Below are 15,999 nucleotides of genomic sequence, written 5' to 3' on the forward strand. Positions count from 1 at the left end.
TTGTGGAGTGCCACCTCGTCTAAAAGGATGTCCATTTCAGTTGGATTAAAGCTGGGGGCTCTCCTCTTTCTTTCTTTTTTCTCCGCCATAGATATTGATTAAATGTTTTGCGTGTTGCGCTTTTATTGAGTAGGTCAGTGTTACTCATTGTGCTACTCAGTAGGTCATCCAATCACAGACATTTTTTATTTACACCAATAATGTGATGCAGCTGCTGGGCAATCAACCCGGGTTGTGGAGTAAATAAAGAAATTATAGCAGATATATTATGATAATATAAGTGGCCCTTTCTAATTGCAATGAAAGCATACGGACAGTTACTGTAGTGGGTTAGACGCATGACACTTTGAGCACAAGGTTGTGCGTTCGCGCACTCTTTCCGAAAATATATAAAATATCCAGGGATTAATTTAGTTTGCAATTTGTAATTTTTTATTTTTTATAATATCCTGTGAGTCCAAATAAATGAAATTTCCACTATTTCTGAAGTGCTTCTTTTAAAAAGAACACCGCTTTCTCACATAACGCAGTGAAGCAGCCCCTGCACGAGGGAATAATTGATTCTCGAGCCATCGATATCAACAAATTCAGCACCATCGCCATGGACAGCACCGGGTAACGTCGCACGTAAGAAGGTATATCTTAAGTGGCTTCCTAAGGCATGGATCGAGGAACACACCTAGAAATGGTATACCTTCAGTTAAGTTATACCTTAAGAATCTTCGTAGCGCGCTAAGAGACAACGTTATCGGGAAACTCAGCCCTGGCTTTTATGTTTAAATGGAGTCAGACAAAGATGGAGAGACTCAAGAAGAAGTGACAACATGTAGAATGCAACAGGACGTCTCTGAATGGTTAGTTGATGAATTTATGTTGCTGATGTGGAGTTAAGGGGTGGGGTGGGGTGGTGATGTCACTTACCCGGGAGGAATGTTGTGTAGTCCCTACCAGGGGTGCGTTTCCCAAAAGCATCATTAGCCAACTTTGGTCGCACTTCTGTCGTTAGCCAACTTCTGTCGTTATCATCATAGTTCAACGAGTCGGTGTTTCCCGAAAACTGTTCTAACGAACATTCGCAAACAGCATTGCAAAGTTGTGTGGTTTGAACTACAGCTCTTGACCTGTGGTTAGAAGCATAGTTTCTTGTTTGCATGACATCTGGACTTAATAAAGCCTTGTCTTGATCAAAATAAGCAAGCTGACATTCAGTGCAATCTGTATCTTTTATTTAGAATACATACAAATTACGTCTTTTAGTTTGTCAAGAGATTTAAAGCACCGTTTTTGAAGAGTGTGCATGTGCGAACGTGGTCTAGTACGTACGAATGAGCCTTTGATTGAATCTGGAAATAGAGCAAAATAACTGAGAAAAATTTGAAATAGTCCTCAGATGTCATGTCCGTAATTTATAGCAAAAGATCTAGCATTAATTCGATCTCAACAGATTCATTAAAATAAGTTATTACTCCACCACCTTCGTGACCAATTTGCGACTATATGGTTTCGGGAAACAGTCGTGACTAGCTAGTTGATTTATTCAATGATGCAATGTACTATGATAGTTAAGCATCGAGTTACGTCGTTGTACGGGAAACGCACCCCAGAGCCGAGATCATAGTGTCGCAACTCTCATATTTCACGGCTCTGGTCCCTACCAGCCGTTTGTTGTAGTCCTTAAAAACTATTTCTTTTAAAAGCAAATATCTCCCTTTGCTTGGAACGTTGAGCGTTGTTACTTTGCAGATGTTGTTTTTGCTCAAACAGCAACATTACACACTAAATAAAGTTAGAAAAGTGAAATCATACTCAACCCCCCCCTTTAATGACCTGTAAGAATGGGGCTTTATTAATGCTGTTTATTGATTCAAGTACATTTTTTGACATTTGGGTATAAAGTGTTTTAAATCTGCAGGTGAAACTCTAAAAATTAGAATATCGTGCAACAGTTCATGTATTTCAGTAATTCAAATTAAAAGGTGAAACTAATATATTTAGTATATATAACTATATACATATACATTATTATACTTTTCAGAGGGTCGACATTTCTGCGTAATCCTTTTTTTTAATTAATTTCATGTAATATTCAATTTTTCTGAGATTTTGAATTTGGGGTTTTCATAAGCTGTAAGCCATAATCATCAAAATTATAACTTTTGCACGATATTCTAATTTTTTGAGTTTCACCTGTATATGGTGCAAAAATGTCTGAGTGCTGCCCTCTTCAGGCTGGACGGTGGCTATGGCAGGTGAATTTTCCTATTGGATGATGCGCTAGATGCTTACGTCCACAGAGCTGCCCTGTGGAGGAAAACTGATCAGCTGTGTGTCTGCTTTGGATCGCCTAAGAAAGGGCTTCCTGAGTCCAAGCAGACATTAAGCAAGTGGATAGTCAAGGCTATTTCTCTTGCTTATGAGGTCTCTGGTCAGATTTCACCTTTGGCTGTCAGAGCTCATTACACCAGGAGTATGGTGGCCTCCAAGGCCTTATTATCGGAAATGCCCCTACAAGACAATTGTAATGCGGTATGCTGGTCCTCTCCGCTCACATTCATGATGTTTTACCATTTGGACTTGAAATCTGCCCTGGGTTCACAGGTGCTAAGTTGTGCTTGCAGTATCCACACAGACAGGTAACTGTAAGCATGGCAGTTTGGGTATTATCATTCCCAAAGCGTCAATACTTGATGCAGTGCTGGTTCCCTCAAAAGGAAACGTCTTGGGTTACGACTGTAACCCTTGTTCTATGAGAAGGGAATGAGACGCTGCTTTGCCCTGCCATACTTCCTACATCACTGTGATCGACTTGCTTTGGCTATTTGAAGCTAATGCCAGTCAATCCTTATGTGATTTTACTATCATTCTGGTCATGACGTCACCCGCCCATGAGGTTCTGTTTCACCATTGGACTGAACTCATACACGTGCTTCAGACGCAATCACGCAGAAGCGTTCCCAAAGCATCAATTCTTGACACAGCATCTAAACCCAATATGTTTTACTGAATCATACGTCATCAGACAGTTGATCGAAATGTCATGCCTACTTGAACACTTGTGACAAATACAAGGAAAAACAAGTCAGGTAAGTAGACTAGTGGTCAAGTGCAAAGACCACAAGTGTGGGTATTTGGACACTCCCTCAGACTGATTCAGCCGATTTAACACAGCAAAATACTTTTTTTTAGGTGAATCAGAAGAATTATATGTTTGTGAGCCAGACATCACCACTGGTGAGTAAACTGGGAAATGGTAGCAACTGTATTCTGTAAATTGCTATGCAGATTACGTATAGAATCGTAATCTTAGAATACGTAGTATAGTATCGTTTAGAATAAATAGTTGCAGTGTGCATGGTTGCAAATTTAGTCCCTCACGTTTTCAGATTTGTCTGTTTTCCCCTTATGGCTGGCTATATAGGCTAACTTTTGCTCACAATCCTAAATATGTTTTCAAATTGTTTTCAAATTGCAAGTTTTTGAAAACAATGACCATTATTGTCTCTGTGTAAACTATAAAAGTGCACATTTGTGAAACCAGTGACGTCATGTATGCGTATTACATGTTCAGTATATAGGCATGTGTAGTGTTTCTTTACAAAGTGACATCCCCAATAACTAGCCTGGGATTAATAATATAGCATTTTTAGTCACTTTCATGGATCAGGGGATCTTTTTGACAACGTTAGCATCTGTATGCAAAAGCAAAGGAAAACCTTTTCCATTTTTAGTACATGGTTGTCGTGTAAACCCCTAAGTGTTATCTAAAAAAGTCATCTAACAGCACTTGTATCTTTTGACTGCTTCCTGATACTCTTCTGTACTGTTTTCAGCCCATCTGAATTGTTCTCTCTCTCTCTCTCTCTCTCTCTCTCTCTCTCTCTCTCTCTCTCTCTCTCTCTCTCTCTCTTCTCTCTGCAGCACGCAAGTGCTGAATGGTTTAAAATGGTGCTAGTTGCATATATCCGGCATGTTGTTGTTTTTTCCTATCTAGCGAGTGTATGCATAGACACTTTTGGTTTCGCCTGACGTAGAGGCGGAGAAAGACGAAATGATCTTTTATAGTTGTTTATAGAATCTATTTGGCTATATCACTTAAAAAAATACTAATATTACTATTACATGAGCAAATGCCATTTGCACGCATGTATGAGTCAGGTTAATGACTGAAATACACTTTACACTCCAGGAACACTCATGTTGCATAAACATACACAAAGTCTTATTCCCCAACCAGTTATGCCTACTGTAAATATACAAATATGTAAATATATCTAAATGTAAAAGTAAAATATAGGAAAACAATTTGTGTAAAAACAAGGTATACAGAACTGAGGCAGGGACGGATTATGGCGATGATGTGCCCTGGGCACGAATGTCTCAAAGGCCCCCTTCACCAATTTTTTGGACAACAGTGTTGCACCTGTATGCACAGGCGCTGCAATAGGGCAGGCAAGCCAGGCATTTTAAGGGGACCCCCGAGGGCTGATCATTTAAACAATCAGAAATGTTAATATACAGACGCAGCAACAACTCTGCATCCCACTTAGTGTGGGGCCCCTCTCTCGTTACGCTCGTTATGCTTTTACCTTTTTCACACTGGTGCAGCGCTTACTCGCGGTAGGTGGAAAATGCATGTTTTGATTTGTTAAACATGAAAATGACTTATCCGTCTGGCATGGCAGCTCGCGCTAACTTTAACCTAGATAAATGCATATCCAAAGTGTTTGTGCGGAGTGTGCAGCGCGCACTGCATGGCAGGCGTCGGCGCGAACACTTGCTTTTTCCTATCAACAGTGGAAACAACTTGAAATACTCAATCTTTCTGGTCATAGGCCTATACAGAAAAGAATAATGCATCAGTCACAATTAGCTACTTTTATTTTTGTAAACTCACAATAACAAGAAAACGTTGAGCTTTTGTAAAATAAAATAAAACAAACAGGGTGCGCTTTCATGGTCTCCGTGGCGTGAACTGGAGCACGTCTCAAAAATGAACTGAAACACAGTGTATAACCTCACAGACATGATGAATATATATATATATATATATATATATATATATATATATATATTTTAATATTAAACAATAAAAATGCCTAGTTTTTTTCAGACATACATTATCAATAGCCTGCTTTTGCCGGTGCTTTGCGGCAATATTTATGCATGCGCTTGCTTGAGCGCCGAATAGGCTATATGCGTCCATGCACTCAGTATTTAAGCAGAAATTAATATTAACGTGAGATTAGTCGACTTATTGCTTAAATGAATGTCTACTAGTCGACTTGAAAAATCTTTAGTCAATGGCAATTCTAATCAATGCATTTAGGCTAGTTGACATTTATTTAATTAGTAATTCTAGTATCATGGTCTTTACGTTAAATTAAACAAGTTGTGGTTTTAAACTCATTTTTGTTTTGGTTTTTGAGTAACCGTCTTCTACGCGTGACTTTTATATTACGCAATGCTTTTCACTCGCCTCTAGATGTCCTTCTCAACAGCACAGCAATATATTAAAATTATTTATTTGATTTATTTACTTGTTAATACTTTGCAACTGCAAAAAAAATCACATTATTCCTCAATAGTTAACATAATTTTACTGAAAATAAAAATAAAATAAAAATGATTATTTGAAAAGAATAGACACAGTAAATTTTACAGGGCCCCTGCTGGCCCAGTGCCCTGGGCAAGTGCCCAGTAGGCCCGTGCGTTAATCCGTGCCTGAACTGAGGTTATGCTGCCTCAGAAGTCTGTCTGAAATCAGTTTTGTGAGGTACATTCGTGCACAGATGCTGCCTGCAAAGTCATTGCCTGATAGGGCAGCGATGTCACTGCCTAAGATTTAAGAATCCATTTTTTATGGAATGCTTTATGAATTCTCTCTTTTTCTTTTATTGTCTAATGAACATAAATGACACAGAAAGCAGCAGGTATATTAGACTGCATCCGAATTAGAGGGTGAAACGGGAGTGGATTTTCAAACCTCTCCCGTCCCACTCCCACAAAAAAAATCCTGTTCCGCCCCAATCACGTGATACATAGTGATTTTGTTTCCCATCCCACGGGATTCCCGAAAAAATGTCAGCCTCTAGTGTGGAGCACGTCATTCACTTTACCAGTCACACCAAAGCAAACAGGAGAGCATAAAGAGACGGGGCAAATAGAATTTAGTTCAAAATTTAAATATAGATTTTATTTATAGAAACTGTATATTTGTGTATAAAGTTGGGTATCAGTTTTATTACGATTCCCGGTCCCGCCCACTCCCGCTGACATTTTTTCCATTCCCGTCCCAATCCCGTGATACATAGTGATTTTGTTTCCTATCCCGCGCGATTCCCGAAAAAATGTCAGCCTCTAATCCGAATGCATGGATCCAATATACTGATACACACGTGTTTTCTTTCTCAGCTGTTTACATACATTACGGACATAACTGACTATGTGTTAAGCGTGAATTCTCGCCTAGACGGGGTTTTTGACATAATTGCGTTTATTTGAACGTTTAAGCACAATAAGCCGTAAAAAATAACTTGTAACCAGTGTCTCACAGGGCAAACATGTGAAAGTTTATGGGATATTTAATGCAAACAACTCTTTAATAAAGGTTATTCAAGTCAGTCAAGTCATCCTCATTTATATAGCGCTTTTAACAATGTAGATTGTTTTCAAGCAGCTTTACAGAGATAAACATATAATTTAAGGTAACAGAGATTGGTTTGGTTTTATAGTGGTTCTTGAAAAATGCCTTTTCCAGCTAAAGTTAGTTTTGATTGATTCACTTCCGTCTAAATGATCATTTGTTATTAAATTAGGGGCCGCTAAGACGACACCGTTCTCTCTAAACAGACTTTAAACGTGAACCTGTGATAGACGCTGATGGCGTTCACATGCGCATTAAGAATTGATTCTATAGTTATGTGCGTTTGAATATATGTGCGCAGGTTTGTAATTCCTTACAAACCATGCCTAAACAAACTACTTGTCTTGTCTATTTTGATGGAGAATTTCATTTTATCTTATCACTTTGGGTAGGTACGCCAACCGAAAAATTCAGCACTGCATTGTCATCGGGTCCAGGCGAAAGTCCTTCGTCAGATCTGGAAACGGCCTGGATCCAGCAGGCTGCGGGAAAACCTCGTGATAAACAAAGACACTAAAATTAGCGTGGATGCCATTCTTCTTATGATGTAACGAGTTTTGGTGCTATATAGGAAAAGGATCTACCGCCAGCAGTCGATTTAGATATTCTAGGTATTATCAACTGGCCAGAACTTTGAGATCTCAATAGACGTGAAGGACTATAATACGTTAAGAGCTCGCTCAAGTACTGCGGAGCTAAACTATTTAGTGCTTTGTAAGTAATCAGCAATATTTTAAAATTTATACGATGTTTAATAGGGAGCCAATGCAGTGTTGACAGAACCGGGCTAATATGGTCGTACTTCCTGGTTCCACACACACACACACACACACACACATGCACACACAGCCTATTGCAATCACTTGTACATCAATGGCAAGTTTTATTTCGCAAACAGTTCTTCTCTCATCTGCCACATGTCCAGCCAGGCTAAACAATCACTTTAATTGAGCGTTAGCAGCGCAGCAAAAATAGACTTTGCGCTGAAACCCACGCTTCACTGCTACTCACGCGACGCTCCTGCTCGACGCTCACGCGCTGCTCCTGCTCTCGGTGTGAATGCACTCATTGATAAACATGCACGCCGGGAAAAAAAAACCCTGCTCTGCTCACGCTTGCGGTGTGAAACCTCCGTAATTCACGAGGTTTCCTACATGTGCGTTCCGTGTGCACGTGTGATGCTGATGTTGCGCGATGTTAATCATGCAGCGCCTGAGTGCATTTGACCGGAAAAAAAAACGGAATATGTCAGACTGACCGGCCGGTCGCGATCATGGCTGATCACGTGAAAATCGGCCGATTCCGATCACCAGCCGATCAATCGATGCATCTCTAATATCTCCTAAAGGTAGCATGTACAGAGTGAACAGCAGCGGTCCTAGTACTGAGCCTTGTGGTGCGCCATACTGAACTTGTGATCGATAAGACATCTCTTCATTTACTGCTACAAACTGATAGCGGTCAGATAAATATGATTTAAACCATGCTAATGCAATTCCACTAATGCCAACATAGTTTTCTAGTCTATTTAAGAGAATGTTGTGGTCAATGGTGTCAAATGCAGCACTAAGATCAAGTAACACTAATAGAGAGATACAACCACGATCGGATGATAAGAGCAAATCATTTGTGACTCTAATGAGAGCTGTCTCATTGCTATGGTGCGGTCTAAATCCTGACTGGAAATCCTCGCAGATACCATTTCTTTCAAGAAAGGAACACAGTTGTGTGGATACTGCCTTTTCTAGTATCTTTGACAGAAAAGGTAGATTTGAGATCGGCCTGTAATTGACTAATTCTGTAGGATCAAGTTGCTATAATGAGACTATAGCGAGACTATAATACTATAGGGAGACTATAATGCACTCCCTGAGGTGATGCTGTAGTAGACGGTTGCATAGTTATAATTTTGTCCCTAATATTATCAATCTTATAAGTGAAGAAGTTCATAAAGTCATTACTGCTGTGTTTCTTGGAAACTTCTGGGCTTGAAGCTTTCTTTTTCGTTAGTGTAGCCACTTTTTCAAATAAATTTCTCAAATTCTCAAACTTGATTTATCGTTTACATTATATATTTTTACATTAAGCACCAACACTTCAAAAGAAGTATATTTAAAACTAGATTTGTTAGTGGTTTTGAAAATATAACTATAAATTACATCAACACCTCCCCCTTTGCCTTTCAGGCGAGGTTCATGTTTATAACAGTAATCATGGGGGGTGGACTCATTTAAAGTAATGTAATCGTTTGGTTTTAGCCAGGTTTCTGTCATACACAGCACATCTAGGTTATAATCTGAAATCATATCATTAACTATGAGCGCTTTCGAAGTATGGGATCGAATATTCAGCAACCCGAGCTTTATCGTTTGCTCATCTGTATTATATCTATTTTTTATTTGTTGAATATCAATTACATTTTTAACCTTAGATCGGTTTGGACGTTTTTTGGATTTCCAAATTCGGGGAACAGACACAGTCTCTATATGATGATATCTAGGTGAAAGAGGCTCTATGTGATGGGATTTATCTGACGTTGGTGACGCGAGGCCGCTAGCAGACGGTCGGTTTAGCCAGTTTGTCTGCTTCCTGACCTGAGCCCCAGATTGTCATGTTTTGTCTCTAAGACTATGAGCCAAATTACTAGAGAGAAGAGCAGCACCATCCCAGGAGGGATGAATACCATCTCTTTTCAACAGGTCAGGTTTGCCCCAAAAACTTTTCCAATTGTCTATGAATTCTATATTATTTTGCGGACACCACTTAGACAGCCAGCCATTGAGTGATGACAATCTGCTAACTATCTCATCACTCCTTCGAACAGGAAGGGGGCCAGAGAAAATTACAGTGCCTGACATCGTACTTGCGAGTTCAAACACCTCTTTAATATTATTTTTGGTGATCTCCGACTGGCGGAGTCGAACATCATTAGTGCCGACGTGAATAACAATCTTAGAGAATTTACGATTAGCATTAGCCAGCACTTTTAAATTCGCTTTGATGTCAGGCGCTCTGGCTCCCGGCAAACATGTGACTATGTTGGCTGGTGTCCCTATTTTCACGTTCCGTGTAATAGAATCGCCAATTACCAGGGCACAATCAACAGAATTCTCAGTGGGTGTTTCACTGAGTGGGGCAAATCAATTTGTTGTGGTAATCGGAACGGAAGAGTGGTTTTTTGATCCGCGACTAGAGCGATCCCTCACTGTCACCCATCTGCTTGGCTGCACAGGCAATAATTCAGCCGGAACCGAATCATGTAAAGAGTTCACTATGCTAGGCGCATCCAAAGTAGAATCTGAAGCTCTAGCACACTTACTATCCTCAATTAAAGTTTGACAACAAAATACAAAGAGCTTTGGTGAAAACTAAGCGAATATTTAATCTCTACAATAGAAATTTCTCGTTACAATTAAAATCAAAAGTGGAAAAAGTTGGTCAAAAAGTACAACCAAAACTTTCAGATGTAATATTTATTATTATTTGTTAGCTCAACTGTCACAGAATGGAACGAACAGGTTTGTGGGATATCAAAGGCACTGAATCACAAATCTATCAGATGAAGGTTTCTAAAAAAAAAAGGCAGCCTATTAAAGCAACATTTTTAAGCTTTCAGATGCAGTCATGATGTTTTAATTACACAAGAAACTGCATAGATTATGTTCAGTGGATCAAAGATAGAAAACACTGTATCCTACAACAAGAATTAAGTTTATTAATACTTTTAAATTTAAACGTTCAAAATCTCGAATACAGATAAGACATAAATTATTGTTTGTTTGTTTTTTTCTCCATCTTTTATTAAGGAATCCAAAAATTCCCATAATTTCCCTATTAAAATGTGCTTGTTAAAAAGTTACTGATGAAAATATAAACATTTAACTTAGGAAAAACTGAAGGCAACAGCAGTTTTGTTTTAATTGAAGGTTTATTTCTTGCCAACAATACGTCTTCGACCAGTTACTACAAGGCAGTTATAAAAACAAAACAAATGTCAAAAAATTAAATTAAGATCATGAAAACAGGCAAATGGCAACATTCATAAATATGTACATCTTTACAAACAGAATGTTTAAAAGGAGGAAAAGTGCAAAAATAACAATTCCAATGAATAACAGTCCCCACCAGTGAAACACGAAACGAAATGTACAACTAAATAAAATAGGGAAAAAAACAACTATATAAACATACTTCATTCAAAGCTTCCATCTATATTCAGTTCAGTTTATTTACACTGGTACTTTCATTTATATCATTTATTCCTGGTTCCAGGTTTCTTGTATCAATGTAACATTTTATAAGGTAACATCTTTGAACAATTCTCATACAACAGAGCTACACGTTATAAACTTTTTTTTTCCAAAACCATACCAGCTGAACAACCAGTCGACCACGGAGAGGGGAAATAAATAAATAAGAAAAATAAACTGAAATGTGCTGTGAAAATTAATAATAAAAATATATAAATCTTTGGGATGACAGACAGTGTGTAATTTGAATGTGGAGACAGGGTGGGGACAGCCAATGCTGAATATTTTAAACACTAAACACAAATCATCAAACAACATAGTATTGAACTCAAATTTACATCGAAGTACAGTACGTTTCTGACACCTCAAACTCCTCATTCTCCAACATGGTCCCCTGAACAGATTAACCTAAAATTAACACTCTATAAATGTACTAAATTTGTAGTGGTGGTCCTGAAATTATGCTAAATTAAATTAAATTAAATCTAAAAACAGTATTGCAATTTTACTCCATAGTTACTGATACTATGCTAAGTTCTGAGGCATGGTTGATTGTAACTAGGATTTTAGCAAAACTTGATCACCTTTTAAATATACTTATGACTTTCCAGTCTGATAAATCTATATCTATATCTAATGTACAGCATAGTAAAATATATATGTATTCTATGTATTCTTGACCTGGAGATAATGTGGCATGCAAATATTACAAATTACACACTGAATGGTCATTGGCTGATGTTAGCATAGTTTCCTGTAGATGCAGCCACCTACACAACCAAATTTACTAACGTCTACACAATTAAAAGGAAATATTTAATTATTGGCTTAAGGAACTGTCAGCATGTTTACACAGAAATTATGGCAGATCATTTAATTAACATCACCAGGCATGTGCACCTTAAGTGGCTTATCTTAAAGTTTGTATATAGCAACATTTATATACATGTACTAGAATATTATAACCAGAAGTTTTAGAATATTGTAACATTTTAAGAGAGAAATAAGTTTAAGTTGTATCTAGGATTCAAGTCCATGTAGCCAGTGTTCTTCTTTCATTTTCTTTCTTTTCTGAATTACAGTTCCCTTTGAAACTTTGTAAAACTTAGGTCATGGTACAGGTCAGATCACTATTCTTAGTCATTTGAAATAATTCTTGGGTCTTAATATTAAGGAAAAGAAAGATATAATTTGAAAGATGTTGTGTACAGTGTTACTGCTTAGATCTGTATCTTAGTGTGTTCAAGTGCAGAGATGAGCAAACAAATGCTTGAATCCATAGTTTTCAAATTGAATGGTGTTGTTGAGTGCACTGAGCTCTGTAAAGTACAATGGATTACAGTTAATATGTTGTATATCATGTGCTTTGTGTTGTGTCTTTAAGTTGTGTATCATGTTCCATGTAGATGTTTTTAAGCTTGTTGTGTCTCATTTCCTCTTTGTATTAGCTAAGCATGTGACATGTAGTCCATCATTACTGCTTCCTATGCAAAACTGCTTGAGCTGAGACACTGGATCTTTTCCCTCAGTGACTGGACGATAGTGGGCTGATTTACACCTTGCTGGCTGCAATCTGGGTCGTTCCACAAGTATCCCTGCAGAGCCATGTCAGGGTTAGTGGAAACCTGCTGTTCTTTTACGAGCGTGCCTTGAGGCGGGCTACAGTACTTTACTGCGGTTTCCGACAGACTGTGTGGCTGAGCTATTTTTTGCTTCTGTTCTTCATCCTCGTCTTCTGAACGGATCTCTACATAATCATCATCATCATCTCCAGTGTCTTTGAAGTTGGCCAGATAATTCTCCGTGGCACTTTGCGGATTCAGTGGCACGTTTCTGTTCAGCACAAGTATTTGCTGTGAGTCCCGCAGTGTGATATCACATGACACTGAGAGGTCTGAAGTTCCCTGGACTGGGCATTCTGGGAGGCTGTGCTGTCGAGGCATCTGCGTCCTTGATTCTTTTTCGTTCACTTCCCACACCTGATTACATAGCCCCCTGCCATTTTCTTTTCCAGTCTGGTCTATCAATGAAGATGAGGACTGGCAGCGATTATAGGACGACACCTTAGTGTTTCGTGGTCCAATTGAAGTGTAAATGTGATCAGAGTCATCTTTACTTGGTGTCACATAAGCACTCCAACGCTGATTGGGTGGAGTACTAGGAGTAGGCGGGAGGTTCTTCAAAGCAGGGCTAGAAATTGCAGGGGTACTTCCTCTCTGTGGGGTTGAAGTGCATACTGCTGTTTGTGCTGGCCAGGACACAAAATCAGCAAGTTCCCCATTACTGTACGTGCAGTTCAGCCAGTCAGACTCTTGTGTAGAGCGCTCATATAAGGAAGGAGAGGAAGTGGTGCTGGGGAAAAGTGGATGATGGCCGGCAATACTGATAGATGACTTCAGCACTGGAGTTGTGGCTGGAGAACCCTTAAAAACCACATGTTCATACAAATGAGAGTACTCTGCTATTCTTGCACCTAAGCAGAAGAAAGACAGATGCATTCATAAAATAATATACCACATTGTTCAATTTTTGCATCTACGAGTAACAAATTGTAGAACAAAGAAAGAATAAAATCAGTACAGTACAGTATGTCTTACCTATTGCACTGCCACCTTGTTTCTTCTCCTCCAGTATAGATGCCAGGTCCTTCTGTTTGCTTAGCCTTAGCTTAGCGCAACTGGGTTCATGGTCCATGCTCTTCATCTTCAGTAACTGGTTGGCCTTTTTGATCTTCTGACTGTACTGTCTAGCCATGAGGAACACTCTGTTTTTGCCCTTATCCCCAAGTTCAAGAACCTGGTCCCCAGCTTCCCCACCCAGCAGCAGACTAGAGGAGCCAGAGTCCATGCTACTAAACAGGGCATGAAGCCCTGAGTCCTTCGGTGAAGATATGTCATCATCGTCCATCCGGAAGCTTCCACTGCTTAATCTTGCGAGTTTATTGCGAATGCTCTTCACTGTGCCGGGTTGAGGCTCAGGGGTAGGGGGCAGAGGAAGGGAAGGGGCTACAGGAGAAGATAATGCTCCATCATTCTCATCCAACACAGTTTCTGGGAGGGGGTCTGGAGGGTTGAGGATAGGTATAGACCTAGATAGACCTGGAGGGGGATTAGAGGCTGGTGGGTTGGGTGATCCGGGTGCAGCACAAACAACAGGGATTGTTTTTAAGGGTAATTTACATGAAGAATCACTTGACTTTTGTGCAGAATTAGCTTTCTTATTTGGAGATTCTTGTGCTTTGCATTGGGGATCATTACTTCTCTGTTGCAACCTGGTCACTTTACTTGGGGAGTTATGTGTTTTTCTTGGAGAGTCTTTTGCTTTGTGTGAGGAATCACATGCTTTTTTGGGAGAGTCCTGTGTTTTACATGTGTTGTCTGTTCTGCTTACAGGAAATGCAGCTGGAAGTTTGTCTGGTTTCTTTTCATTGTTCCGGATGTAGTTTTCCAAATCTGTCCAGATCTCATCCACTTTCTCCAATGTATGATCAGCTGTGGAAAGCTGAGACGTTTCAGTGTCTGAAGTTGCAGCAGTGGGAATGTAGGGCTGATCTGCCTCCGTTGTATTGGTAGGACAGATTCTTTCCTCAGATACAAACCCTCTTAAATTCTGGCTAGCCATGAGATCTACCTCAGATGTCTGCAAACTGTCTGGCTTTCCATCATCCATCTCAGCTGCAAGGACTGGGGGCTCCTGAAAGACAATGGTGTCATAGACATTCTCCTCATCCTCAACAATTTGTAGCTCACATGTTTCAAATGGCTCCCCTTCTTGACCAGAAGACCTATTGCTCTCACATGAACTCTCAGTTTCAGTTGGAGTTATGATAACTTGAGGAGCTATCCTAGATTTGACCTCTGCTACCTCAGAGAGTGCATGGATAGTTTGATCCTTGCGGATAAGCCCCATGGCCTGAAGCTCCTCGTAACTAATGTTGTCATAAACATTCTCGATATCATCAATCGTTAACTGCTCGGCAGATGATGACCCTGAGATTTCATTGCTTGAAGACTCAGTCTGGTTGTTGGTCTCTTCCTCTTGTAGAGCTCGCTTATTAGGACTTAGTTGCTCACTTTGGTTTTCTCCAACACTGCTGGCCCTGCGAAGTGTTGTTCTGCTCCTGCTTGTAGGAAGGTTTAGGCGTGATGCCTTATTCTGTTCAACATGCCAGCTACAGGGTCTTTCTGGATGGTCAGCAGTCTCATGGTCACTCTCAACATCATGACTGCTTGTATCATTCTCCGTTGGCAAGAACATCTGATAGATGTCTTCATCATCGTCAATTTGAAAACTCTTTTGACGAGTTGGAAACATAGCCCTCCGGACTCGATGATCTGTCCATATGTTGCGGAAAGAAGGTTGCTCTCCAGTTGCCAGCATGTTGCGTGTGTTGTATTCATTTCCATCTGATTCAGGAGGTGCGGTCACCCGTAGGATAGGGGGGGTGATAACCTTATTTTGCAGGGACTCTTTTGCAGTCTGAATGAAAAATCAATAATAAAACTTTTACCATACATTATATTAGTGCTGCGGGAATTAAAATACAATTTTGATAACAACAATTTGTTTAATTAGGGATTAATGATATTGAGTTTTAAAAGCATGAGAGCATTCTAAGCCATGCTTTTCTCAGTATAAATGCAAGCCAAATCACAGTAATAATTAGTGGTGTGAACTATGTCCAAGCCACATCACGTGTCACCATGTCATTACCTGTAGGTCTGCATGAGTAAGGTTGTGGTTTCTCCACTGGTCAATGCTGTCCACCGACACTTGCTGGTTTAGTCTTTTCCGGCTACCCTTCCCTGGCACTCTCAGCTTGCCCCCAGAGCTCTGGTTGTGCAAAAGGTGTCTCTTAGAACATTATTCAAAATCATTTTTATATTTGAAAATAAGAGAGGTGTATGTCATACAGTTGCTTGGGTGGTTTCTAGATTTATTTTGGTCTCTAGATATGCTTTTGGTCTCTTGTTCAGTTTTTCTTTTAGCAAGCACCACTAATTATCTTAAAAACAATTGTACTTCTGATTTAGAAAACAGGCTAGGACTGGTCACATTTAGTTAGCTTAATATGGAGACAAGTGCCTTGCACAAAGGACAATGATG

At 39.5% G+C, this 15,999-nt stretch overlaps 1 protein-coding gene across 4 annotated transcripts in view; it reads right to left on the reverse strand.

Annotated features, from left to right (window-relative positions):
- Positions 1-10,552: 10,552 nt before the first annotated feature.
- Positions 10,553-15,999, reverse strand: part of LOC143733279 (pleckstrin homology domain-containing family G member 1) — a 62,301-nt gene continuing 56,854 nt past the window's right edge. For all 4 annotated transcript variants that reach the window (XM_077224922.1, XM_077224921.1, XM_077224920.1 and 1 more), the window contains 3 exons: positions 15,607-15,726; positions 13,491-15,372; positions 10,553-13,366 (listed from right to left, as the gene is read on the reverse strand). In XM_077224922.1, coding sequence (XP_077081037.1) covers positions 12,378-13,366; positions 13,491-15,372; positions 15,607-15,726 — 2,991 coding nt within the window. In that variant the 3' untranslated portion in view covers positions 10,553-12,377. The remainder of the gene's footprint in view (positions 13,367-13,490; positions 15,373-15,606; positions 15,727-15,999) is intronic.

This window comes from Siphateles boraxobius, unplaced genomic scaffold (genome assembly GCF_051911475.1).
Source record: "Siphateles boraxobius isolate OS27281-9 unplaced genomic scaffold, OSU_SipBor_1 94, whole genome shotgun sequence".
Lineage (NCBI taxonomy): Eukaryota > Metazoa > Chordata > Actinopteri > Cypriniformes > Leuciscidae > Siphateles > Siphateles boraxobius.